This window comes from Schistocerca americana, chromosome 7, assembly GCF_021461395.2.
Source record: "Schistocerca americana isolate TAMUIC-IGC-003095 chromosome 7, iqSchAmer2.1, whole genome shotgun sequence".
NCBI classification, from domain to species: Eukaryota; Metazoa; Arthropoda; class Insecta; order Orthoptera; family Acrididae; genus Schistocerca; species Schistocerca americana.
Genome location: NC_060125.1, coordinates 371,592,435 through 371,618,177, shown reverse-complemented (window position 1 = coordinate 371,618,177; position 25,743 = coordinate 371,592,435). Strand labels below are relative to the sequence as shown.

The window sequence follows — 25,743 nt, the reverse complement described above, 5'->3', positions numbered from 1 at the left end:
AACCTTTCACCTGACTCAATCAACCTCCTGACCCCACCCCCGCACCCCTACCTTCTACCTAAAATTCACAAACCCAATCATCCCGGCCATCCCATTGTAGCTGGTTACCAAGCCCCCACAGAACGTATCTCTGCCTACGTAGATCAACACCATCAACCCATTACATGCAGTCTCCCATCCTTCATCAAAGACACCAACCACTTTCTCGAACGCCTGGAATCCTTACCCAGTCTGTTACCCCAGGAAACCATCCTTGTAACCATTGATGCCACTTCCTTATACACAAATATTCCGCACGTCCAGGACCTCGCTGCGATGGAGCACTTCCTTTCACGCCAATCACCTGCCACCCTACCTAAAACCTCTTTCCTCATTACCTTAGCCAGCTTCATCCTGACCCACAACTTCTTCACTTTCGAAGGCCAGACATACCAACAATTAAAGGGAACAGCCATGAGTACCAGGATGGCCCCCTCGTACGCCAACCTATTCATGGGTTGCTTAGAGGAAGCCTTCTTGGTTACCCAGGCCTGCCAACCCAAAGTTTGGTACAGATTTATTGATGAAATCTTCATGATCTGGACTCAAAGTGAAGAAGAACTCCAGAATTTCCTCTCCAACCTCAACTCCTTTGGTTCCATCAGATTCACCTGGTCCTACTCCAAATCCCATGCCACTTTCCTTGACGTTGACCTCCATCTGTCCAATGGCCAGCTTCACACGTCCGCCCACATCAAACCCACCAACAAGCAACAGTACCTCCATTATGACAGCTGCCACCCATTCCACATCAAACGGTCCCTTCCCTACAGCCTAGGTCTTCATGGCAAACGAATCTGCTCCAGTCCGGAATCCTTGAACCATTACACCAACAACCTGAAAACAGCTTTCGCATCCTGCAACTACCCTCCCGACCTGGTACAGAAGCAAATAACCAGAGCCACTTCCTCATCTCCTCAAACCCAGAACCTCCCACAGAAGAACCCCAAAAGTGCCCCACTTGTGACAGGATACTTTCCGGGACTGGGTCAGACTCTGAATGTGGCTCTCCAGCAGGGATACGACTTCCTCAAATCCTGCCCTGAAATGAGATCCATCCTTCATGAAATCCTCCCCACTCCACCAAGAGTCTTTCCGCCGTCCACCTAACCTTCGTAACCTCTTAGTTCATCCCTATGAAATCCCCAAACCACCTTCCCTACCCTCTGGCTCCTACCCTTGTAACCGACCCCGGTGTAAAAACTGTCCCATGCACCCTCCCACCACCACCTACTCCAGTCCTGTAACCCGGAAGGTGTACACGATCAAAGGCAGAGCCACGTGTGAAAGCACCAACGTGATTTACCAACTGACTTGCCTACACTGTGAAGCTTTCTATGTGGGAATGACCAGCAACAAACTGTCCATTCGCATGAATGGACACAGGCAGACAGTGTTTGTTGGTAATGAGGATCACCCTGTGGCTAAACATGCCTTGGTGCACAACCAGCACATCTTGGCACTGTGTTACACCGTCCAGGTTATCTGGATACTTCCCACTAACACCAACCTGTCAGAACTCCGGAGATGGGAACTTGCCTTTCAGTATATCCTCTCTTCTCGTTATCCGCCAGACCTCAATCTCCGCTAATTTCAATTTGCCGCCGCTCATACCTCACCTGTCATTCAACAACATCTTTGCCTATGTACTTCCGCCTCGACTGACATCTCTGCCCAAACTCTTTGCCTTTACAAAAGTCTGCTTGTGTCTGTGTGTGCGCGGATGGATGTGTGTGTGTATGCGAGTGTATACCTGTCCTTTTTTCACCCTAAGGTAAGTCTTTCCGCTCCCAGGATTGGAATGACTCCTTACCCTCTCCCTTAAAACCCACATCCTTTCGTCTTTCCCTCTCCTTCCCTCTTACCTGATGAAGCAACCGTTGGTTGCGAAAGCTAGAATTTTGTGTGTATGTTTGTGTGTCTATCAACCTGCCAGCACTTTCATTTGGTAAGTCACATCATCTTTGTTTTTAGAGATATACGAGGGCAGTTCAGAAATTAACCTCCGATTGGTCACAGTGCGGGTTGTGGGGGGAGTAGCGATGCCATCTGTGCGTTCACGCACTCAACAGGTCAGTCGGCATCAAGCCGTGGTCGAGTGAACGTCGTACCTGCCCTAGTTTAGTTTTTGTGGCAGTTTGAAATGTGTGCTGCAATAGAAAACCCCGCCAAATGTGAAGTGCGTGCTGTCATAAGGTTTTTTACAGCCAAAGGATATTCTGCAGCAGCTATTCATCGTGAGCTTTGTGCCGTGTACGGATCAAGAGTTATGAGTGAAGGAGTTGTCCGTGAATGGGTACGTTTATTTAAAAGTGGACGAGAAAACGTTCATGATGAAGAGAGGAGTGGTAGACCATCATTGGTGACTGACGAACTCGTTCAGACAGTTGATGCAAAAGTTCGTGAAAATCGACGTTTCTCAATGTGGTTTTCCACAGATTTCTAAGACTCTCTTGTACGAGATAGTGACAGCAAGATTGGGTTACCGTAAGTTCTGTGCACGATGGGTGCCCAAAATTCTTACCGACCACCAAAAAACTCAAAGAATGGCCTCTGCATTAGGCTTTCTGTCAACGTTATGAGGACGAAGGAGAACCATTGTTAAACAGAATCGTGACCGGTGACGAAACCTGGATTAAGTACGTGAACCCTGAGACAAAAGAACAATCAAAGATGTGGGCACATTCAAATTCGCCTACCAAACCAAGAAAAGCCTCGCAAGATTTTTCTGCCAGAAAACTGATGGCAACGGTGTTTTGGGATGCCAAAGGGGTGTTGTTGGTTGAATTCATGGAACGTGGTACGACCATTAATCAAGACGTGTACTGTGAAACAATAAAAAAGTTACGACGGGCTATACAGAACAAACGCCGTGGTATGCTGACTTCCGGTATCGTTTTTTTGCACGATAACGCCCGTCCTCACTCTGCTCGCAGAACAACGGCCCTTCTTGAGTCCTTCAAGTGGGACGTTATCAACCATCCACCTTACAGCCCAGACCTGGCGCCAAGTGATTATCACCTCTTCATGCATTTGAAGAAATGGCTCGGGTCACAGCGGTTTGATGACGACGAAGAGCTCAAAGATGCGGTCACAGGCTGGCTCCAGGCACAAGCGGGTGATTTTTATGCAGAAGGAATTTCAAAGCTTGTGAAGAGATACGATTAAAGTGCCTCAATCGCTATGGAGACTATGTAGAAAAATAGTGCAAAGATGTAGTTGTAAGATGTAGTTGTAAGATGTATATATTAAAATATTTTTATTTAACTTGGTGTATTTTTTTAAATCAACCGGAGGTTACTTTCTGAACGGCCCTCGTATATCTTTGCTTTTACAAATGTCTGCCTGTGTCTGTGTATGTGCGGATGGGTATGTATGTGTGTGTGTGTGTGTGTGTGTGTGTGTGTGCGCGAGTGTATACCTGTCCTTTTTTCCCCATAAGGTAAGTCTTTCCGCTCCCGGGATTGGAATGACTCCTTACCCTCTCCCTTAAAACCCACTTCCTTTCGTCTTTCCCTCTCCTTCCCTCTTTCCTGATGAGGCAACAGTTTGTTGCGAAAGCTTGAATTTTGTGTGTATGTATGTGTCTGTTTGTGTTTCTATCGACCTGCCAGCGCTTTCGTATGGTAAGTCACATCATCTTTGTTCTTCCCTATAAATTTTTAATCCACTCAACTATGCTAAATTACTGCAGACAAGTGCAAATTGTTACATATCGAAACAAGCAGATTCCTGTTACTACTATCTCATATTTTAAATGAAAAAAAGTTAGAAATGTGTTTGACAATTATGTCACGAGTCTTGACGCACAAATGCAACATTACACAAAACTGAAGATGAAGAGAACATCTTACAGTTGATTACCTGCTAAGGTGGTAGTATATAAAAAAGTACAGCAATTTATTTTACAGAGGTGTTGGAAACTTTAATCATGCAAGCATAATATAATTACATGAATGGTTTACAACTGATATTTATGGTGCAGCCATATCTACTACGTAGCACAAAAAAGATGTTATTCAAAATATTTCCGTAAAATGAAAGACGCTGTATGACAAGTCTAGCTTCTTGGCTTTGTGGTAACTAATGGGTTAACAAAAGATTAAGTGGAAGAAAGACAAATTCATGCGTAAGTACTGGACTGAGTAATTACAAGGGCACCAGCAGGATGTGACACATCAAGTGCAATTTTTAAAATGATGGGAGAGCAACAACACTTACGCAATCCTGTTAATCGTGAGATTCACTGCCGAAAGTGTCACTAGGTGGCTACACATGGAAATGAGAAACAACAGTTATGTTTTTAACTAGTAAATGCAAATTTTTAAATGTATGTAAACATTTTACTCTTCTGTATCATTTGTTGTACTGGTCACAGTAATAAAAAACTTTGTATGGATAAAATATTCTAAGCCTAACAAAATTGTCACAATTCACAAAATGCATCTGGTAAAACAACTTCTTAAAGTTATAATACACATCTATTTTATATAATGCACAAACATGTAATAAATGGTCAACAAGTATAAAATTAAAGCAATTTTATTTAAAGAAAAAAATTCAGTGCTCTTAGCAACTACGTCAAGAGATTGCATTCAAAATCTATCAAACACATGTTACGAGTTGGGCAATTTCAATACTCACAGACTGCCTACGGCACCATTTGAACATACATATATGTAACCGTGCACAATTACTATCACAATCAACCCTACAGAATAAAGCTGGTACAGCATCTCATTAAAAAATCTGATGATTCACACTAACACATTAATTATTAACAAATATCTGATCACACCGATTTACCTGCCCCACTTACATTGAACAATATGAAACAAAGTTTAATTCCTGTTGTTTAAAGTTATCAACTGTTCTTTGTGCTTCTGCTACGTGGGTAAGTTCTTGAAATATGTCATACAGCGACATTTGAGAGGTGAAAAGTAATTTTCCCAAGTATAAACTACAAACTTTAATTCTAAATAACTAACTAACCTGTAGAGGTGCAGTTACGTGCTGTTGATACCGTAAAAGCCCACTGTCTATTCAGTTAGTGAAAGCGTCTATAGTGGTAAAATATTTTGGGGCAACACATTTCTCATTTACGTTATTAACACCAAAATCAGCGTAGTCACAATTAAAATAATGTATAATGTGAATGAGCTGATTTTTGCTCTTATTTGGTTTATAATTCTATTTTCTCTTCAGCATATTCATCAAATACGCTAACATACCTCAAATAGATTTTTCAACTCCAATACAGGATCTGCTTTAAAAAAATAGAAAAAGGCATAGAAATATTAGGCACTTCAATAGCCCAAACAATTGCAAACCAAGTAACATGATTAGGACGCAAAACAAGAAAAGGCAAAAAGATATTAGCAGTGGCAGCAAGGCTTTCAAATGTAGATGTGCAAATATCAGTTAAACAATCAGGATCAAATTCATCATGGCTGGATAAAGAACTGAAAGACCTGAGAAAACTGTGGTGGGACGATGTAGCAAGGTCCAATGCAGCTGCTACTTATCCAAATAACCTCAACAACAAACATTTTCAGTAATCTTCAATATGATTTGAAATCTACATGTGACAAACTACGGAATCTGAAACCTAAGTTGAAGGATTTTCTCCATTGTTCATCAAGATCAGTCACCTCAGTGACAGTGGAAGAGTAGTTTGCAACAGACATTTTCTTACTCTGTGCTGGAAACTGTCTTGGATGATATCTGACACAAAAGACAAAAGACTTTTGCTGCATATCTGTGCATGTATCAAATTTGTTCAACCAGTGGTGGTTGTCTTCAAAGTAGAAACAACATGAGTCCACATATATGCATTTGGTCCTACCAAAAAGATTTAAGAAAGTTGTTTTCCATGAGGTTATGTAACAGCTCAACTGTTCTTGCAGTTCAGACAGACCACGTGTCACGGCATAAGGAAAAAGATTAAGGTCGGAAAACAGTCATACATGAATACATCACAAACGCCATATGAAATGCGGAGAGAGACAGTATAATACACAGAAATGCCAATCAATTTGAGACAGTCAAAAACTAAGTATGAATTAAAAAAATTGTGCAGAGAGGAAAATTAAAATTAAGGCCTTTAAAAAAGTAGTTGCTTTAATGAAACAATTGCAGGGTGTTTCATTAAATAACGTACTTTCCACCACGAAAGAAATATATTTTTTACTTTTATCAAAGGTTATCTAACAAAATTGCCACCCACTATGAAAACACTTAAATCTGTAGATGTGTCTTACTGCATTTATATGCATGGAATGTTGATAAGTCTAAGAAACTGCCCGAACAAAGACCAATGGTGTATGTATCAAGATACTTAGCCTCAGAAAGCAAGATCAATCATAATAATAATAGCAACAACAACAATAACAATAATAATTACCTGATCAAATTTTCGTTGGGAGAATGATTTCGGCACCGGTTCTGAAGTCCAGGTTTGCTACCATCTGTGCATAGAGTAAATTTTTTATTGGTTTAGAGCAGAAAAGCATTTTGCAAAACTGCATTCCAGTATGTAGAGAAAATTTAAAATTATCTATTCCTAGGATCATCGGAACAAAAAACTTATCACTAAAGAAGTGCAAACACTTCTAAGGAGATCTGGTAAGTTGTTTTTAATTGCATAACATAACAATCACACACACACTGACACAGGCTAACTATTGACAAAAACGAAATATTTTGGAACACCATGTCTAAAAGGAAATCATCTATGAATAACCCTTTCCCACTGATGACGAAGTTAAGTATATCACTGAGCCATTCAATCTGCCTGACATTTAAAAAAAATTAATCGTTGCAATGTACATTCTTAAATCTGTAGAAATATATTTCCCACAATTGTTTTGTACATAACACTTAAATTTTTTCCTTTGATTCCAACACACATATTTCAATGGGTATAAGCCTACAACATTCTTTGTTACACATTATCCACAGTGTTCATAATCTATAATATTGATACTTGGATATGAGTACTAAGATTGCCAAAACTGTAGATAATGAACAAATGAGTAACGAAAATTAATAATGAGTACAAACAATACTTTAGATGTTCTGAATATATTATTACACTTTTATTTTTCCATGATTCACAATGCACCTCAGTGTGCGGAGGTCTGAACATAGTCACAACAGTGCGATGTGGGTTTGCACATCTATTCGAATCAATACAGCTTAAAAGTTTTCAGTGTATCAGAAGTGCAGCATGGTAGTTTCAAACAGATGTATTTTCAATTAGCCTATAAAATGTACAGTGTAGTATACATGAACCATCCTCCCTCTACATTTAAGTGCCTAAAATGAGCATCAGAATAAGTAATTCTAATGCTGCGGAAATAACAACTGTCAAACTGTACAAAGAGCTAAAAATAACCCTATACATTCACTAAGGGATGGGGGGGGGGGGGGTCACCTCATACACCATAGAGGAACTAAAATCACTTCAGAGATCTTCAGCTCAGGTTCAAACAAATACTGAAACAAGCTCAACTGATAACGATAGGTGTTCATTTTTCTTAAGTGTTTAATAACTACCTGAGTAACCTACATTAATACTGATTCTAAGCCATGGCACAACTTGATATTATATTAATCAATGCCACATGAGAAAGAGATGAATAAGTGGCAGAAAAATCCTTAGACAACACTTGATTGGTTTATGACCAATATTCTGAATTATTTATTTATTGTTTGATGAAATGTACGCAATTGTGCTTTTCAAGTTCCATTTGCACTTTGCCGAATAAATTTATTTCTGTTTTCTTAAATGATGTTTAAAGGACAAACATGTTGCCCTCTGAAAATTCTATTATTATCTACTTCTGTTATTTCTGCTTTTAATGTCGAAACGTTTTAAAAACTGAAGTCTACTTGATAAGCATTGGAGAGACGTACTAACTGGCAGGAAAACAAATTTATGGTTCATGAAACAGACAGAAGTGAAAGATCTAATTCTGTCAAAAATGAAAAGCATAGAGCATGAAGCCGGGTGAATAGATACTAAGAGGACAAAAACAGATAGAGACAACTTAATGGAAGGTGGGTAGATGACTCTAAAACACATCCAGGATCAATACAAATATGACGTGCTTAAAGCTATGGGTGGTGGTGGTAGCGGTGGTGGTGGTGGTGGTGGTGGTGGTGGTGGTGAATGATTACCTACTTTTCCTCATTTAAGACTTATCTTTCACTTTTGTTCCATTTTTGCATTAAAATCCCATTATCAGCTTGCAGCATTCTTACTCAGAGAACAACATCCATTATCAGATCAACCCTCATCTTAGCACACTCTACAGAGTGAGTGGTTGTGTTTACTAATTCTTTAATTACTAATACAAAAATCTATTTCTGTATCACTTGTTTCAAAATCAGTACTGACAATATCAAAACTATTCATTTCCTGTGGTGGTAATAAGTGGCTGCCTATTTTGTCAGAAATAACAGCGTGCCACTGTAAATGGCCACTATGATTGTTAAAGATGGCAGCATCTTTTTAAACTGGACTATCAGAATACTGAGACCGCCTGGGCGTAAGTCCTGGTCCAGAAATTTTTTTTAACCAGGTCAAAGGTTTATTTTTCCGGGAGTCGTGAATAGTCAATTCTGAGATATTCATATGTAAATGAACATTTAATTTTATAACAGAAAGAAAATCTTATAATGGCAGTGATTAATAGGTTAGAACAACACTAGGAAAGGGGGAGAAATAATATCACCATTGTCTGTTTCTGTACAGAGTACATACATCTGCACTCAGGGAGACATAATAACATAGTTTGTCTTCCTTCTGAAATCACCACAAGAAGATAACTAATGTCTTCACTCCGTTATCTGTGACTTAATTACAGACAAAATAATGATATTTTTTATCTAATGTAGCTACCTTCAGTCTTAAGAACACTGAAAGAAATTTTAAAGTTTTTACATGAGCAGAATTAATATATATAATCTATATATGGGCTCACCACGTGCTTGTCGATGCTTCCGACCAGCTTCATGAAATGCAAAGTAGGCCCGAAAAAAAGCACGCACAATAGCCCAACGAAAAACTGCCACTGGATCAGCACCAACTAGTTCTCGAACAAATGCCATACTGCTGTTTTTTAGTACACTGACAATATCTTGCCTCATAAGATCCAAGTTCTTCTCCCTCATCTCTGCTGCCTAAAAATATTAATTTACATTTGTAGTAATACGATCGTTATTTTATTTATATACAAATTTCAGGGATACGTTCATACATGAATGATATTGCGATGCAGAACAACCATAGTATAACTATTGTAATCAAACAGAAAACATAACATAAACTAAGCATATTTCAAGTACTTTAAGGAATGCCAGGAATAATGCTATTAATTTAGCAAAAACACAGCTTAAAATTAGAAAAGTAATCAAAGGACAAAGAGATATACAAAATATTGAAAAAAAAAAAAAAAACTATAGCAAACAAACAAAGGAGGATGCATATGAACAGTGTGGCTGTCCCTCTTACAGCATTCATATAAACATGTAGTCTTACATTGTACCTATTTCGATGCACTTTTATTTATACAAATTTTAAAATCATTCTCATTAGAAAATTATCTCTATGCAATTAACCTCACAGGTCATGGTGACAAAAATATTATTATACTGCCGGTGTGAATCCTTATCCTGGGACTTGTTTTAAATCCATTATTCAGTTTTCAGTTGTCTGGATGATCTAAAGAGAGTGATACAAACTCTGGTTGCCACTTCTGAAACTGTTAATTTATTACATCAAAGAATATCAGATACTGGATCACTGACTCAGTACCTGCGCTTTCATACATATTTAAACCACGACATCAGGCTGCAATAATAAAACAAAGGTAAAAGATTAATCTCGTCCTCATTTCATAGTTTGCTCAAGACTCATTATTCGATGTACACATTTTGTGTTTTATGTGTGGTACAACCCTGTACATAATACCCGGATACACGCCACTGCACCAGGCCGCTGGCATTCTACACTGAAATACTATGGTCACTCGCGAATCAGTGACCAGAGGCCACATTCGACTTACGCACAGGGTATGGCGCGCACGATTCTGTCTACCAGAGGTCTCTATATATGATTATGGTTTCGTAAGTCTGTTAAAAAAGTAAGAAAAAATGTTTGATTCATAAACAACTCACCCTACTTCTCGGCAGTCTCCTTTGACGGATATACACTCGGTCCTGCAATTCTCCAGCTTTTTCATCCCATTGGAAAAATAGATTCTGTCAAACTCTGCAAAACATTCATCGATTGCAATTACCCTGTCTTCATTTCCTAAAAATTTCTTCTCAGCAAGCCAAAGTTTCAGTTAGGGAACAAGGAAAAGTTACTTGGGGCTAAATCTGGTGATTAGGATGGACGACGAACCAGTTCAAATTCCAATTCAAGCATATTCGCCATTGTTATCACTGATGTGTGGGACAGTGAATTATCCTGGTGAAAGAGCACTTTTCTGCATGCCAACCTTGCCTTTTTTCAGCCCAAGCAAGTCCCAAACAATCCAACAATGAAGCATAATTGGTTCCAGTTTTGGTTCTCCTCCTACCCTGCAAGTAATATATGAGGATTATTCCTTGGGAACAACCCCCCCCCCCCCCCCCCCCCCCAAAAAAAAAAGAAGAAGAAGAGGAAGAAGAAGAAGAAGAGGAAGAAGAGAGAGATGGCCATCACCTTGCCAGCTGACAAATTGACTCTGACTTCTTTGGTGATTTCCACCAGCCTTTGTCCATTGTTTTGACTGTCCTTTTGGTTATGGTATGTAATGATGGATCCAGGTGTCATCAACAGTCACGAATAGGCACAAAAAGTCTTGCAGATTGCAATTAAACACTGACAGACATTGTGTTGAAATGTGCCAGATGCACTTTTGGTCAACTGTGAGCAGTCACGGCATCAACCTACACAAGACTTCTTCATAGCCAATTCTCCGTACAGGATATTATGCACCTGCTGAGTTGAGATGAATATAATCTCGGCAATTTCTCAAATTTTCATTTGTTGGTCTTGCATTACCATATCATGGCTTTTGTCAATGGTTACTTTTATGGTGACCTCAGTTAGACAATCAGAGCGGGCTTAGTCTTCGAGGTTGTTCGACCATGTTTAAAATTCATTAATCCAAAAGTAAATGGTCTTCAATGATGAAGCACTGTCAGTGAGAACTTCATCCAATTCTGTTTAGATTTGTGCAGCAACCAAACCCATCAAATGCAAATATTTAGCAACAGTATGAAACACTCTTTCTCTATTTTCAATCGTACTTGACACACTGTACCTGTACATGGATGAAATTCTTTATACCAGAGCTTCTCAACCTTTTCAGCTGGCAGGCCCCTTCTTTAGTCGAAAATCCATGGCGGACCCCTAGTCAGTCAAGAGCGCAGTAACTTTAAATTTCAGAGCGAAACCCATGGGAACTGAAAGCTTCTTAATGCAAGTGCCACCTTCCCAATGACCGCCCCCCCCACCCCCACCCCCACCCCCACCCCCACCCCCCCGAAGTATCAATAGTCTTTGGATTAGAGATAAATGAAAACAACTTGAAATTAACGATCCAATTTGAATTCCCACTGTATCCAGACACTTGCTAGTGGATTTACTCCCTTTGTTCAACACACTATAGCCTGATTAAAATTACTTGGTAATTGACATTTCACACGTTGGAGCTGACTTCATCCAAGAGCAGTCAACGTCACGTCCAAACTGTTCACTGTTGACAAGCTGCCACTTGTGGTCCGTTCACTTCCACTGTTTGGCTATTGTTGTGTAAGGAGCATGCATATTTCATAACAGTTGTGTGTGTGTGTGTGTGTGTGTGTGTGTGTGTGTGTGTGTTTTGTTTTTAGGTTTTGCGTGAAATCCAAAGAAAAATGTTCAAATGTGTGTAAAGTCTATGGGACCTAACTGCTGAGGTCATCAGTCCTTAGTCTTACACACTATTAACCTAAGTTTAACTTCCGCTAAGGACACACACACACACACACACACACACACACACACACACACACATACACGGAGGAGGACTCGAACCTCCGGTGGGAGCGGCCGCGCAGTCCATGACGACATGGCGCCATAGACTGCACGGCCATTCCACATCACGAAAGAAAAGGGGCCATGGAATTGTCTTTAGAGGACTATTGTGACATCTGTTGTGCTATGTGTGGGAATACATTCACCCAGTTCACATGCGTTTCCAAAACCGGATTTCGTAAGCCGATGTCCCAGTTTCGCGTTTGGTTGAACAGGTAAACAATTCAAAATCGATTCTGGAAATCTGCTTTTATAAAGCCGTTCTCCAGTTCCACAATCGATTTTCGTGCTCATGTAAACAGCTTGGAAAGTCTAGTTATTTTTACATCTTTGTGTATCTACTGGGCAGCTGTCAGTCCATAGCCGGCAGCTAACAGGCGGCATTGCAACAGTGGGTAGCTGGCAACTGGCAGAAGGCGTGCAACAGTTTAGCCACAGCTGACAACTTCAACTACTACTTGGACACTATATCGTGTCAGTCAGCAAATTAGGAAAACAAACAAACAGACGCTCTTATTTCTATATAAGAAGACAAAGCATTTCACAGAATGTAAGACTTTTTTTCCTCAAAGGAAACAATTCTGGCAGAGGAGGTTTACCTTTTACAAGGTGGCATGCGAAAAGTCCACATTTGTTTACGCTTGCAGCCAGTTGCCACAATATAGTGTCAGAGTAATAGCAAGTAATTGTAATTGAAGTATAGACAGGCCATATATTTAACAGAGAGGACGGAATATACTACAAAGTAAAGAAATTAGCTTTAGAGATCATTTTAATTTTCATAACAAAAATATCAATGCCAACAGAATTCAATTAATAATTATTTTGTAAATAATACAAGACAGAAACAAAATTCCTACAGAGTTATTGTTCAAGCACTTTCACTGAGCTACTACTAAGAAAAATGCTTTCTTCTTTACTATAGATGAGTCTGTAGGAATAATAATGGATTCCTAATGTGATGGTTGAGGCTGCTTCTGTTGACAAAATTTTGAAAAGTTGGGTTCAATTCTTGACAACTGGAGACGGATGTCTGGTTCTGCTTCTAGACAGCTTCGGTACTTAGTTTTGTGGGCAGCATAGACCGAGAATCCAGATTCACACATGTATGTTGTGGCAAATGGAAGAAGTACACGTTTTGCCTTTTCAACCAGGGGGTAGTATTTCTTGTTATGCAAACGGAGCCAAAAGTGTGAGTAACCGTCAATCTCAAAACTTGATTTCAAAGTAGGGTCTGTGGCAATTTCTACCAACAACTCATATTCATTTGATGATAGAATGTTCGGCTTTTTGGATACAGTGAATGGGTTGACCACCCATTCATATTTCTGCAGTTTCTCATCTTCAGCTGTTGGGAAATAATGCTCCAACAATGACGTCAATCTTCGGAGATGTTTCAGGATTTGACGAAACAAATTCTTCCCAAGCGCCAATGTCTTGTTTTCCAAAAACTCCTTGAGAAGAGGAAAACACTCGACCTCCCCCTCCCCGATACTCTCAGACCAAAAATTAATTTTCCTCTTGAATGCTCGAACTTTGTCGATAGCAGTGACCTTTGTTTCACTTTGCCCTTGGAGTGAAATATTCATTTTGTTCATTTTGGAGAAAATATCTGACAAATAGGCAAGTATACACTGCCAATTTTAGTCATTAATAAGGTCCACTAATTTGGTGTTATGCTCCAAAAGGAAAGATAAGACTTCCAATCTTAATTCGTACAACCGAGAGAGTGCTTTCCCACGTGAGAGCCATCTCATTTCTGCGTGGAGTAGCAGGGAAGATGAAGGCTTCCCATATCTTCACACAGTATTGTGAAAAGTCTTGACTTCAACTGCCTTGATTTTATGTAGTTAATGATTTGAATCGATTCGTCTAAAACTTTCTTGAACGAAACAGGCATTTGTTTCGTATTTCGTAGCTAAAGCATATCTGTGGAGAGCACAATGACTACTGCTGTAATTCTTGGCGTTTTCTTTTATTTTCGTTATTGCTCCGACTGTAGGACCTGTCATAGCTTTTGCACCATCTGCGCACACATCTATGCAATTAGACCATGAAACTTCGTTAGTCCTTAAAAAATCATCCAATAGACGGAATATTTCTGCACCTGTTGTGTTGGCAGGTAGTGGTCTGCACAATAAGAGGTCCTCCTCAAAACATACAGAGTATTCATAACGGACAAAAGCCAATAAAATCGCTAATCCTGCAACATTAGTGGATTCATCTATCTGCAGAGAAAATGAATTGTCTACAATGCGAGAAACAAGAGTGTCTTTCACATCATTTGACATATCAACAATGCGTCTCTTGACAGTATTGTTTGATAATGGCACCAAAGATACAAGCTTTACTGCCTTTTCGTCTAGCATACAAGAAACAATATCATTGCTTTTCTGCAATGGTATGAGCTTTGGTGTTTTTGCCACTCAATAACTAACCAAGAAAGAAGCTTTTAATGAATTTTCATTAATTGTTTTTGCTCGACTTTTCATGCAATGCTGAGAAGCAGCAAGTTCAGCACTCTTCCTTTTGAAAAAATCGATGTCTTTAGCCTGGAAATAAGGGTGAGTACCTTCAAAATGCCGGCACAATTTAACTGGAACCATTGAACTGTTCAAAAGGACTCGCACACAAATTACACACTGAGCTTAACCCTCCTTTGTCTCCATAAAGCCCATTTCTAAATAGCTTTCATTGTACTTATGCTTCTTGGTTATTCCACTTCCACAGGATATTGCAACCAATGGAGTACTTGCAGCATTTTCACATAATAAACTGGCTGTGGAGCTTCTTGTGACTGTTCTTCCTTTGGTCGTCCTCCCTCCTCACTCATTTCAACTGGAAACTTCCCTTGTTGTGAAGGCGACGGAGAAAACTGCACCCTTCTTCAATGATCCTGACTTCAGCCACCAATCCATGTTAGAAGTAATAAACTGGACAAAAATCGACTTATGAAATAGGTAGTGCACTGACAAAGCAAGTTTAACATTTCATGATGCTTGGGGCCGCATTCGTGCAAGCGAGTGCTGCGATTGGTTAACAAAGTTCACTCCGCGCATGTGTAAAAGGTTTCAAAGCATCTAGCGCCGTGAACCGGCGCACAAACGACCCCCGTATTGTTGTGAAACAGTCGATCAGAGAAACTGCATTCTCCAGCACTAAACTGTGTATGCGTTCTCATTTAGGAACCGCAAAGGCTGCTTGGGAATACGACCTGAAGTAAAAGTACACACATGGGGAAAAAAAATAGTGATGGATTTGATTTTCACATTTTTATTCAATAATTTTACTCATTATTTTACACGATTTGGTGAAAAGTGGCCGCGGACCCCCTAGAAAGAGCCAGCAGACCCCTAAGGGGTCCGTGGACCACACGTTGGGAAGCCCTGCTTTATACAATCCTTGGAATAATAAAGCTTACCAACCATAAAAGTGCAAAGATAATGTTCCATTCTTTCATAGAAATTTACCAGGCTTAACGAACCACCCTCGTAAGGACGGCATGGCAAATGCCCGTCCACAGATTCTCTTCGACTTTTTTTTTGTACTGTTTCTGTGTTTGTTGTTTACTTGACTGGATAAATAACCTCTTGTTCTTTGTGGCCACATTACTGTTTGTGTCTAGGATTATGAGAGGGAGAGGGAGGGAGAGAGAGAGAGAGAGAGAGAGAGAGAGAGAGAGAGAGAGAGAGAGAGAGAGAGGGGGGGGGAGGGAGGGAGGGAGGGAGAGGAAGAGGGAGGGAGTGAAGGAGAGGGCAGGGGAGGGGGAGGGGGAGAGGGGAAGGGAGAGAGGGGAGAGGAGGTGAAGGGGAGAGGGGGGTGAGGTGGAGCGGGGGGTGAAGGGGAGAGGGGGTGAGGTGGAGAGGGGGTGAGGTGGAGAGGGGGTGAGGTGGTGAGGTGGAGAGGGAGTGAAGGGAGTGAAGGGAAAGATGGGGAGAGGGTGAGGATGGGGAGAGGGTGAGGAGGGGGAGAGGGGGGAGAGGGAGGAGACTGGGAGAGGGGTGGAGGGGGGAGAGGGAGGAGACTGGGAGAGGGGTGGAGGGGGAGAGAGGGAGGAGGGAAGGTGGGGGGAAGAAGGGGAAAGGAGGGAAGAGGGGGGCATCAATTCCACTAACCCACTGCACCCACAACATGTACCCAACAGTCTCCCCTTCTTTGGCCCTGTCACCCCCTCTCAGTGTACATCCTCACATCATTGTCACCGTGTGCCACACATACTCACCGTCTTCGGTGCCCGTGTCACTTCCCTAGGTCATGCTCTTGCTGCCTCTCCCTCCTGCATGCCTATCCCAAACACTTGCTACTTCCCTCTGAGTCATCACCTACCCTTCCCCAACCCCCCCCACCCCTCCTGCTACCTACCTCTTTCTCCCTCTACTCAACCCATCCAACACAACCCCTCATCCCAGTCCACATGCCAAACTGCAATTTTGCTATTGTGTGTTCGGTATTCAGCTGGTACCTTGTACTTGTTCACGTAGGTGGGGGGCACACATTTCTGAGGATTTGTCCTAATGCTATGAGATTTTCATTCTTTTTTGTGTGTCTGTCGACAGCTGTTAAGTTTCTACTACTTAGTGAGTAGTGTCCTTTCAAAAATATATGTTCACTCATATGTAAGACACCATATTCACCACTTAAACACAAATATTAAACTGTGCTTTATTACATAAACTTCTGATGTTATTTGGTATTGAGTTTAAGATTAAAATGCTACTGGATTGGACACCTTTTTGAATAAGAGTTGAAGTGGTTAAATCACAATGCAGACCTGCCTTCTCTCTTAGTACATTTTATTAGATTCATGATGTATTTGATTGTTCACCATGTAGCTCATCATGGAATAAACATAGTGGACAGTAATTATCAAAAACCTGCCCATTTTAAAAAGCTCGGAAGGAGGTGCTTGGTTGCATTCTACGAGAATGCGCAATAAGACGTCATCGTCCTTTTCTTTACAGCGAACTGAGCACCCCATGCCTCAACATATTGTCTCAAATAAAATATCATGAATTTCAATTGCATTAAATCTAACATAGTTCTTAACAAGGATAGCAACACCCTCTTCTTTTCTGTTTCTCTAGGATATGACATTCATTCTCTCACCCTTCCATTCATTCATTGTGTTATCTAGATTCCATAAGAAAGGAGAGCATTAACATATGTGAATAAGGTGTACGTTAACAAAAGACATGCAATTCTTAAAAAACTTAATCTGTACCTGAATTAATAGTAAGGTATCGTCATACTGCTTCTGCTTACATCAACTACAGGGCAGTCTCTTTGTTTGCAATAATTTAAAACATGTTTTTTAAGATCAGAGGACAGACGACGAAGCACAAGACAACTGAAGCATTATCAAATCCAGTGTACCAATAAACAACTCTGCCAGTTTATACTACTGAACTGGCTGATACATAAGCTGCATTTTTTTCCTCAAAATTCGGCCATGAAAAGTTAGAATGCAGCTTATCTGTACAACCCTACAAATACCATTATATTTTCCTTTCTAGAAACTAAACTATAATGCTACTTCCTTAGTTTTAAATGGAGAGACAATATCAACAATATCACTAGTATTCACACAATCTAAAGCATAACATTTAGCCTACACCAATGAGTGGTAACAATGAAAGAAAAGCACCTACAAACCAGAATTCAGTGCATTTTGTGTGTAAATTTCAAACTTGCCATTATCTGTTATGCAACTGGTACATCTTAAAGATACATCTGAAAATGTATGGTGCAGCATTGTATCACTTTGGAGAATAACCTGTAAACTGCATTTCATCAAGGAAACACCATAGATCACCAAAGCTGGGAGATATCCTAGACTCGAAGCTAGGGTGCTTTCATTTGCACAAGATAAAAAGGGAAGATGGGATACCTATTTATCAACAAATAATCCAGTTAAATACCTGGGAAATTTCACATACATAACGGACAAAATCCAGAGGGTGTATCGGTTTGTATCACAAGTTTATGCTTAAAAAGCAGTGACCTCTATGTGCTACAGAGAAACAGTCAGCTTTGAGAGATACTCTTATCCTCCAAAACACTTTCAAGAGTTCCATCTTTTGGTACATGTCAAGCAATAAAATAGTGGACTATGGAATGGCAAAAAATACCTCACTACAAACAACCGAAAATGGAAAACAAATAATTACTGTGAGGTTAGCATTTCGTGTAGATGGAGAAAAGATGTTCCACTATGTTTTTCTGAAGTGTAAAACTTTGTCCAATGCAAATTTCTATAAGGGGATATGCCAAGAAAAGGGCTGGGTGACAACAGAATCCATGATGGTCTGGCTACCTACTGTTAGAAATTACAGAGCAAGTATGTTACTCAGTAAGTATGTTTAGATGCTTTTAAAGGTCGCCTCATAATTGTTGCTGCATTGAAGGCAGGCATAGTCATTACTTCAGGACTTCAAACTGCAGGTGCTTGATGTCATAGAGAAGTCATTGAAAAATTGCTTGCAAAAAACACTATTTTGATTGGCTTTAAGATGAGGATCCTACACACACTCTATCTGGCTAGATTAGAACACCATTAACCAGCCTTATGTGTGAAGTGATTCTCTCTTCATGGTTCACAACATTACTAGACTCGGGCCAAAGTATTAAAGATGTGCTGCACATGTCCAGTGCCCTGGAGGCTGATATGTGCGTGTAATTAATCCACATCAAAACATTTCAAAAATGAGATTAGGAGTGAGCATATTGCGAACAGTTTTTGTAAGTGAGTAATATGACAAATATTTCTCCACTTAGCCCCCCCCCCCCTTTTAGGTCAAAATTGAGGGTGTTGACTACGTTCAGGTGCAGTTTATATTAAGACCAATACAATACAATGGCGCCACAGGGATTACATATTAATTATTATTAGTGTTTTTCACTACTGTTACTCTTCTTAGAAAAATCATTGCAAAAATTTTGGATTCCCAAAAGTACTTGCCTGGTATTTAACTTTTCCTGCATAATGCCTTACAATAAATGCTGCTTCTCTCCGCTGGGGTATTTCATAAAATGGGTTGTCTTTGTGAACGGAATTGAATTTTTGTAACAATGTCTCATTAGTCGCTCCTGGAAAACTACAAAAAAAATTTTTTTGTAAATAAAAAACTCTCAGGAATAGATCACAATAAAAATGTTTAATATCAACCCTTTCCAATTCTTGTGTCACAAAATTTATCAAGTCAAGAATCCATAACAATGCACTATGAAATCTTAAATACAAAAAAAAATTGTTCTTACTTACTTGCATTGATCATCAAGAACACACAACAAGCCATTTGGCTTTCCTTCAATGAGCTGAAGACAACCTGTATTATCCATAAAATCAATATTTGTCCATCGAATACCTTCCTTACGATATTCTTCTTGTTCATATTTGAAGACGTGCTGGTTAAAGTAGTACTGCAAGTGTTCATTTGCGTAGTTGATACAAAATTGTTCGAAACTGTAACAGATCATAAGCAAATATTTAGACTGAAGTAAATAAAGTGTTCACAAAAAATGAAATGATTGTATGATGATATTTGGCCGTGAGACCCCATCTGCAGTTGTTCGACTGCCTAGTGCAAGTCTTTTTATTGACACCACACCAACTACTTGCACATCAATGACGATTAAATAATGATGAGGACAACACAACAACCAGCACCAAAAAGATAAAAGCTCCAACCTGACTGGGAGAGGGGGGGGGGGGGGGGGGGGGCATGGCAATTAGCCACACTGACCACTCAGCTACAGGTGCGGTCTGTTCACAAGAACATCCAACTAAAACACAAGGGTTAAATGAGACCAATGCTGAAAAAACTCAGAAGTAACTACCGACAAGTAGTCATGTTCCACGAATGTAAAACCTTCAGTCTTCAGAATAAAAGAGATCTAAAATTAAAACCAAATTTCTGAATGGAACAATACATAAACTAAGGGAAAGGCTACCACTCACCTACCGCAGACTCATGGGTGGCGCATACACATATGTAATAGAAAACAGCATTCTGTTGCGCCACAGAATAATTTCACTATCAACGCTTACATTTTTTAAATGTTCTACCTGGTGAGCTAAGAGCTGAAGTGGTCAGCTCGAGGTTAGTGTGCCAATCAAAATGTCAACACAGCATATCGCCGATGTAGTGGAAGACAAGGCACCAGGCAAGCTTTACCACAGAATCTCTAAGCACAGGAAGTAAATGTGCAAATGCCACAATGCTATGTAACAGGGCAGTATTAAGTAACACCCCATTACTTCAAGCACCACTGCAACAGTCTATAACCCTTGGTTGGCAACCACAATGAGGCAAGGCTTGCTAACGAGGCCAATAATGTACCAACAGCAACTCTGTCGTACGCATGCCTCGACTCATTTAAATAATAAGCTTCTTAGAGCTCAAACACACATCCAGTCATGCTGCCATTCTGTCCGTGTCGCAAGAACCAATGACAAAGGTCTATCAAGTTTCACTGAAACCATGACCATTTGATCGATGATGGTCTGCCTGCTACCTCTTGCTGACTTCAACACTGAAACACAACAAAGATGATGCAAACCACTGCCTTGGTTTGTCATTGCTGCCTACTGCGACACCGCAGATGAGGAGAAGACTGGTTTTCTGCCCATCTTTCTTCACTGAGGGCAAACTGTGGATAACCTACAAGCTTTTATCTCCATATGGTTAAGATGTGGCACACCTGCATGCCTCTGGTCAACTCGTGAACATCTGCTGCAGTCTTGGTCAATCCATGGTGGATGACCAGAGCCTAATCCTGGATCACAGAGTCGGTTATTATCACCTAATCACTTTGGGCTGTCTACAAGAGCACTGAGATGTAAGGGCTCCAGTGCACCACAGAAACATTCGGGATGAGCAGTGTCTGCCCGGGTGCCTGCCCGCCCGCATGCTGCTGCCTGCACAACAACACATGGCCGTCACTCACCAACTTGTGGCTGAGACGTCACATCTCACTGATGGGGCACATCATCACTACTTTGTGACTCACACTGATGTCTGACTGCCATCCAATACACTGACACAAACTAATAACTTTGTAAATTCATGCCGGCAAATAAATGTTGTTACGTTCACCACTGTGTTGCAAATGACTCCGGGTATACTCTAGACTAGGCCTGTTCCATGATCTGCTCATATGAGCTGGCTCACACTCAAGCCAAAACAGTGGGCAACAGGCTGGCTCATGTGACAGGTAGTGGTTGAAGTAATGGTGAAGGGAACAGAGAGGAGGGAGGAATTGAGACTAGATAGCTTTGCAACAAATCTTAATTCTAAAGCCAGTAGCGTAATGTTCTATGGAGATACATTGCTTCATGGTAGCTCATCAATGCATTTCATGGCAAATTTATTTTGTTGGGCTGTTGTATTAACAAGGAATGACAGTGACATGAAGCATCTCTTCTAACATTCTGACGCAGTGAACAATGTGGGGCATATAAGTACGAAAGGTTTTTCCTATGATTGATGCACCCTTATGAAGAATGCCATTTTAAGATGAAATTTAAACTGTCAAACACACTTCATTATCACTTTATTTACATGTTAAATATGGAAGCATTGGATGTCACTGAATATTATTTATTTTGCTATTCATCAAAGCGTCAATGTTTGGTATCTCTTTTTGGGCACTGTTAATTCTAAGACAAGTTTTAAATTGAAGTCAGTGAGCTTCTGTCGGTAGATTTCATTCTCTTCACTGCAGAAAAATGTTGCTCGCATAAGAATGTAGATTGAAACATTGATATAATCATATCTACAGATTTGTTAAGTCGTGGAAATTTACATTAAGGAAATAAGTCTACAATACTAATTTTGTTATGAAACCTATCACGCAACATTACAGTGAAGGTCTGTAAGTTCTAATTGTAGCACAATTTCCACATTGTCAACATCAACTGAAAATCAGTGAAACTGTGCAACACTTGCAAAGAGAAAAGCAGTATGTTAAACTGCTCTAACTGCAGATTCATATGTTGAGTGTCCCTCCTAAAAACTAAAATATATTTTCATAATGAAAATGTTGGGAAATTTTATTCAGATGTTTATTTCTGTACTCCCATATGACAATTTCTTTCTTTCGGTACATCACCTAACAGCTCTTTTTTTCAATTTTTGAAGCTCTGCTTCTCACTGTTCACTTTCCAACTTTTGATAATCCTTTGCAAGAAAGGTATTGTGATGTTGCTGTAAACTGAATTTTCTCTGTCTGCACTGACATGTTGTAAACTGATACGGGCCATTTTAGTGATGAGGAAAAAGAGTTGTTGGTCCGACGTTCTGAAGCAAAGCAGGACAATACCTCTTAAGTTTGCCTACACCATGAAGCCCTGTTACTGACACAATATGAGAGGTTAAAAAAAGCTTCAATCCGTTTGGGAAAGTGAATCATAATGTTAAGGCAAGAATTCGCACTCTTGATACTGAAACAGCTAATAAGGCTTCTGATATGTTCAAGAAGCAGCTTGTTAATAAGATAAAGCCAGGTCAGAAAATTTGTCCGGCTTGCAGGACTACCTTAAATAAACACTTGGACGAAGCTTTATCAGCCTCATCATCACATTCTGATGAGGACTTTACACCAAAAGAAGAATTAAATAGTAGCTTATTGTCTATCGGTATTTCACCCCTGAAGAGAACAATAAGCTACAGAGATAAGTCCCAATATGTGAAGAAGAAAATTCAAAAGGCTCAAAATGTGATTAAAAACAGAATTGTAAATGCAATGGGAGTAAACCGACAAACTGAAGATGCTAGTGAAATTAAGGAATGTGGAAACTGTGCTGACTCTGCACATTTGCTGACTGAACTGAAAGCCAAGATGCAGAATGCAATTCATAAAGCACAGATGCAAATTTTAACCTTGGCACCTGTAAGTTGGACAGTCAGAAAAACAGCAGCTCAGTTCGGTGTCTCCGAAAGAATGGTGAAGAATGCTAGGAAGCTTAAGGCAGAGAAGGGCATTCTGGCACTTCCCGAAAATAGGCAAAGCAGGAAATTACCAGCAGAAGTTGCTAGTAGAGTGCGAAATTTTTTTGAAGATGATGAGTCCTGGAAAAAAAGATAGCATTTCAGTTAGTCTTTTAGATAGAAAGACATACATGCAGAAAAGATTGTTACTTTGCAATTTACGGGAAATGTATGTTATCTATAAGAATATAAATGGTCCAGAAATAGGGTTCTCAAAGTTTTGTGAACTTAGACCCAAATGGTGTGTAACAGTAGGATCAGCTGGAATGCATGCAGTTTGCGTCTGTGCAATTCACCAAAATGTTAAGCGTATGCTTAGCGGAGCTGGTATACGTGAAAATTATAAGGAGATTCGCAGCAAGGCAGTTTGCAGTTTGAACTCTAAACAGTGCATGCTACATCACTGTGAAAGGTGTATTGGGCCCAAAGCTATAGCATCTGAAATTCCCAGCTACTTCCTAGATCATGAGCCACAGGAAGTTATTGTGTTTAAGCAATGGATACATACCGATTGGGCCACACTGGATGGTAGTGGATGAATTTATTGAAGACGTAAAAAATAAAATATGGAGTCTGTCATGCCATCATTACATTGCCAAGCATCAAAGCTTGGATCTTAAAAGCCTTAAATGTCATCTGAAAGACGAAGAGCTTGTTGTCCTAATGGATTTTGCAGAAAATTATTCTTTTATCATTCAGGATGCTGCGCAAGGCTTCCACTGGGACAATAGTCAAGCAACAATTCATCCATTTGTTATCTACTTTCGTCAAAATGAGAAAGTAGGATTCGTAAGTTTTTGCATTATCAGTGATTGTTTGCGGCATGACACTATTACAGTTCACGTTTTTATCAAGGAGCTCATCAAATATATAAAAGCACGGTTTGCACAGATATCCCACATTCATTATTTCAGTGAAGGCTCCAGTGCTTAAAAAAAAGCTTGCAACGGCCACTTAATGGACAAATTCTTACCCCTCTAGATCTGTTTCACTTCTGCTCTGAAAACATTAATGGAATTAAATTTGTTTTCGTCAGTAAAGATGAAATTGAAAAAAATATTGTGTCACAAGAAGAGAGGTTTAAACTTGGACAAACTGTAGCAGGCACTAGAGAAAATCATCACTTTTTACCTATTGATGAAACAACAATTCAGGTCAGCAGAGTTTCAAATGATTGTTCATCTTTTCTAGCTAAAATGGGTCACAGTAATGAAGGAGGCACATTAATGTCTGCTCTCCAACCAGGACAATATGTTGCATGCATCTATGAAAACGTGTGGTGGATTGGGAATATCTGTGAGACCTCCACAGAGCAAAGGGATGCATTAATAAACTTTATGCACCCACATGGTCCAGCAAATTCATTTTATTGGCCACCAAGAAGTGACAAGTGCTGGGTTCCGGAACACCACATTATTGCAGTTATTCCAGCTCCATCAGTAAATTTGTCTGGCCGGCAATACACCATTCCTCTTGATATTCATCAGAAAATTAATGTAGCATATCAAAAATTGAAATAGGTTAGAGGAAACAATCTAAGGAACCCAAGAGTGCCTTCTAATTTTACACAGGGCACTTAAATAATTTTACTATCAGGCTTGGGAACCTGAGTAAAGAAAACCTTATCAGGCTTGAGATCCTGTGGTAAAGAAACTCACCAGTGGCTGTTGTTGCTAAGCTATTGGGCGTGGCCCCTATGGCAATGGGAATGCTGGTTTTCTCAGGTGAAATGAAAGTAGCAGTGGTTAAGCCACCATGGACCATAGCAACTCATTTATAGACTTCTTTTCCATCAGTAAGCTGGTGTTGTTCATTAAACAGGCAACTAATAATTAGATGATTATGCAAATAAATTTTACGATTTACATTCATTCTTCATAATAATTGTGTGTGTGTGTGTGTGTGTGTGTGTGTGTGTGTGTGTGTGAGAGAGAGAGAGAGAGAGAGAGAGAGAGAGAGAGAGAGAGTGGGGGGGGGGCGGGGGGGGTGACAATTAAGAAATAACATTGTTTCTATTTTTATTCTTTTGCTATTTGGACTTAAGCTAGGTCCTATTCACCAGGACTTATTATTTCACTTACCCCAGATATTAATAAACATGTATAAGGCAAAATACAAGATTTTGGGTACAATTTGAGTGGCAGAAAAATGTGTTCAAACTTCCAGTGCGCCTCTTTGATGATGCTACTTTTTAGGGCCTTACATGCTTGCATCGCAAAACCAAATCCACTTTTATAGATAGTTTAGAATATGCTCTTTCTAATGACCATAGTTTAGAAGAGTTTGAAGAAAACACTGTCTTGAAAAATTTGACTAGAAATACCCATTTTTAGCACTTTTTGAAAAATCGTCAACTTCACCCTAGATTTGTGAAATAATGGAAAGCAATAGGAGAGTGAAATTTTATATTCTAAAACCTTATGTTGGTGAGTTATGGTGTGCAAAGTTTCATGTACATCCCACAATTACTTTTGGAGATATAAAAAACTAAAGTTTGCATTTTTTTTAAACAGCTATTTTTTCGCCCAACTTTGCTTCAAATTATCTATATGAAAATTGCTCAGAAATCCTTTTCTTGATATTTTGCTTTAAAGAGCCCTAAAAGTTGTATAAGATGGCCAAGTTTTGTTTCTTTCATGCAAA

The 25,743-nt window shown here is 39.8% G+C and overlaps 1 protein-coding gene across 1 annotated transcript in view; it reads right to left on the bottom strand.

The window, feature by feature from the left end:
- The window catches only part of LOC124622651 (unconventional myosin-IXa-like), a 329,610-nt gene that overhangs the window by 195,470 nt on the left and 108,397 nt on the right, over positions 1–25,743 (bottom strand). The window contains exons 8-11 of the mRNA XM_047148429.1: positions 19,374–19,574; positions 19,071–19,206; positions 9,027–9,225; positions 6,443–6,506 (exon numbers count right to left, since the gene is read on the bottom strand). Of these exons, the coding sequence (XP_047004385.1) occupies positions 6,443–6,506; positions 9,027–9,225; positions 19,071–19,206; positions 19,374–19,574 (600 nt within the window). The remainder of the gene's footprint in view (positions 1–6,442; positions 6,507–9,026; positions 9,226–19,070; positions 19,207–19,373; positions 19,575–25,743) is intronic.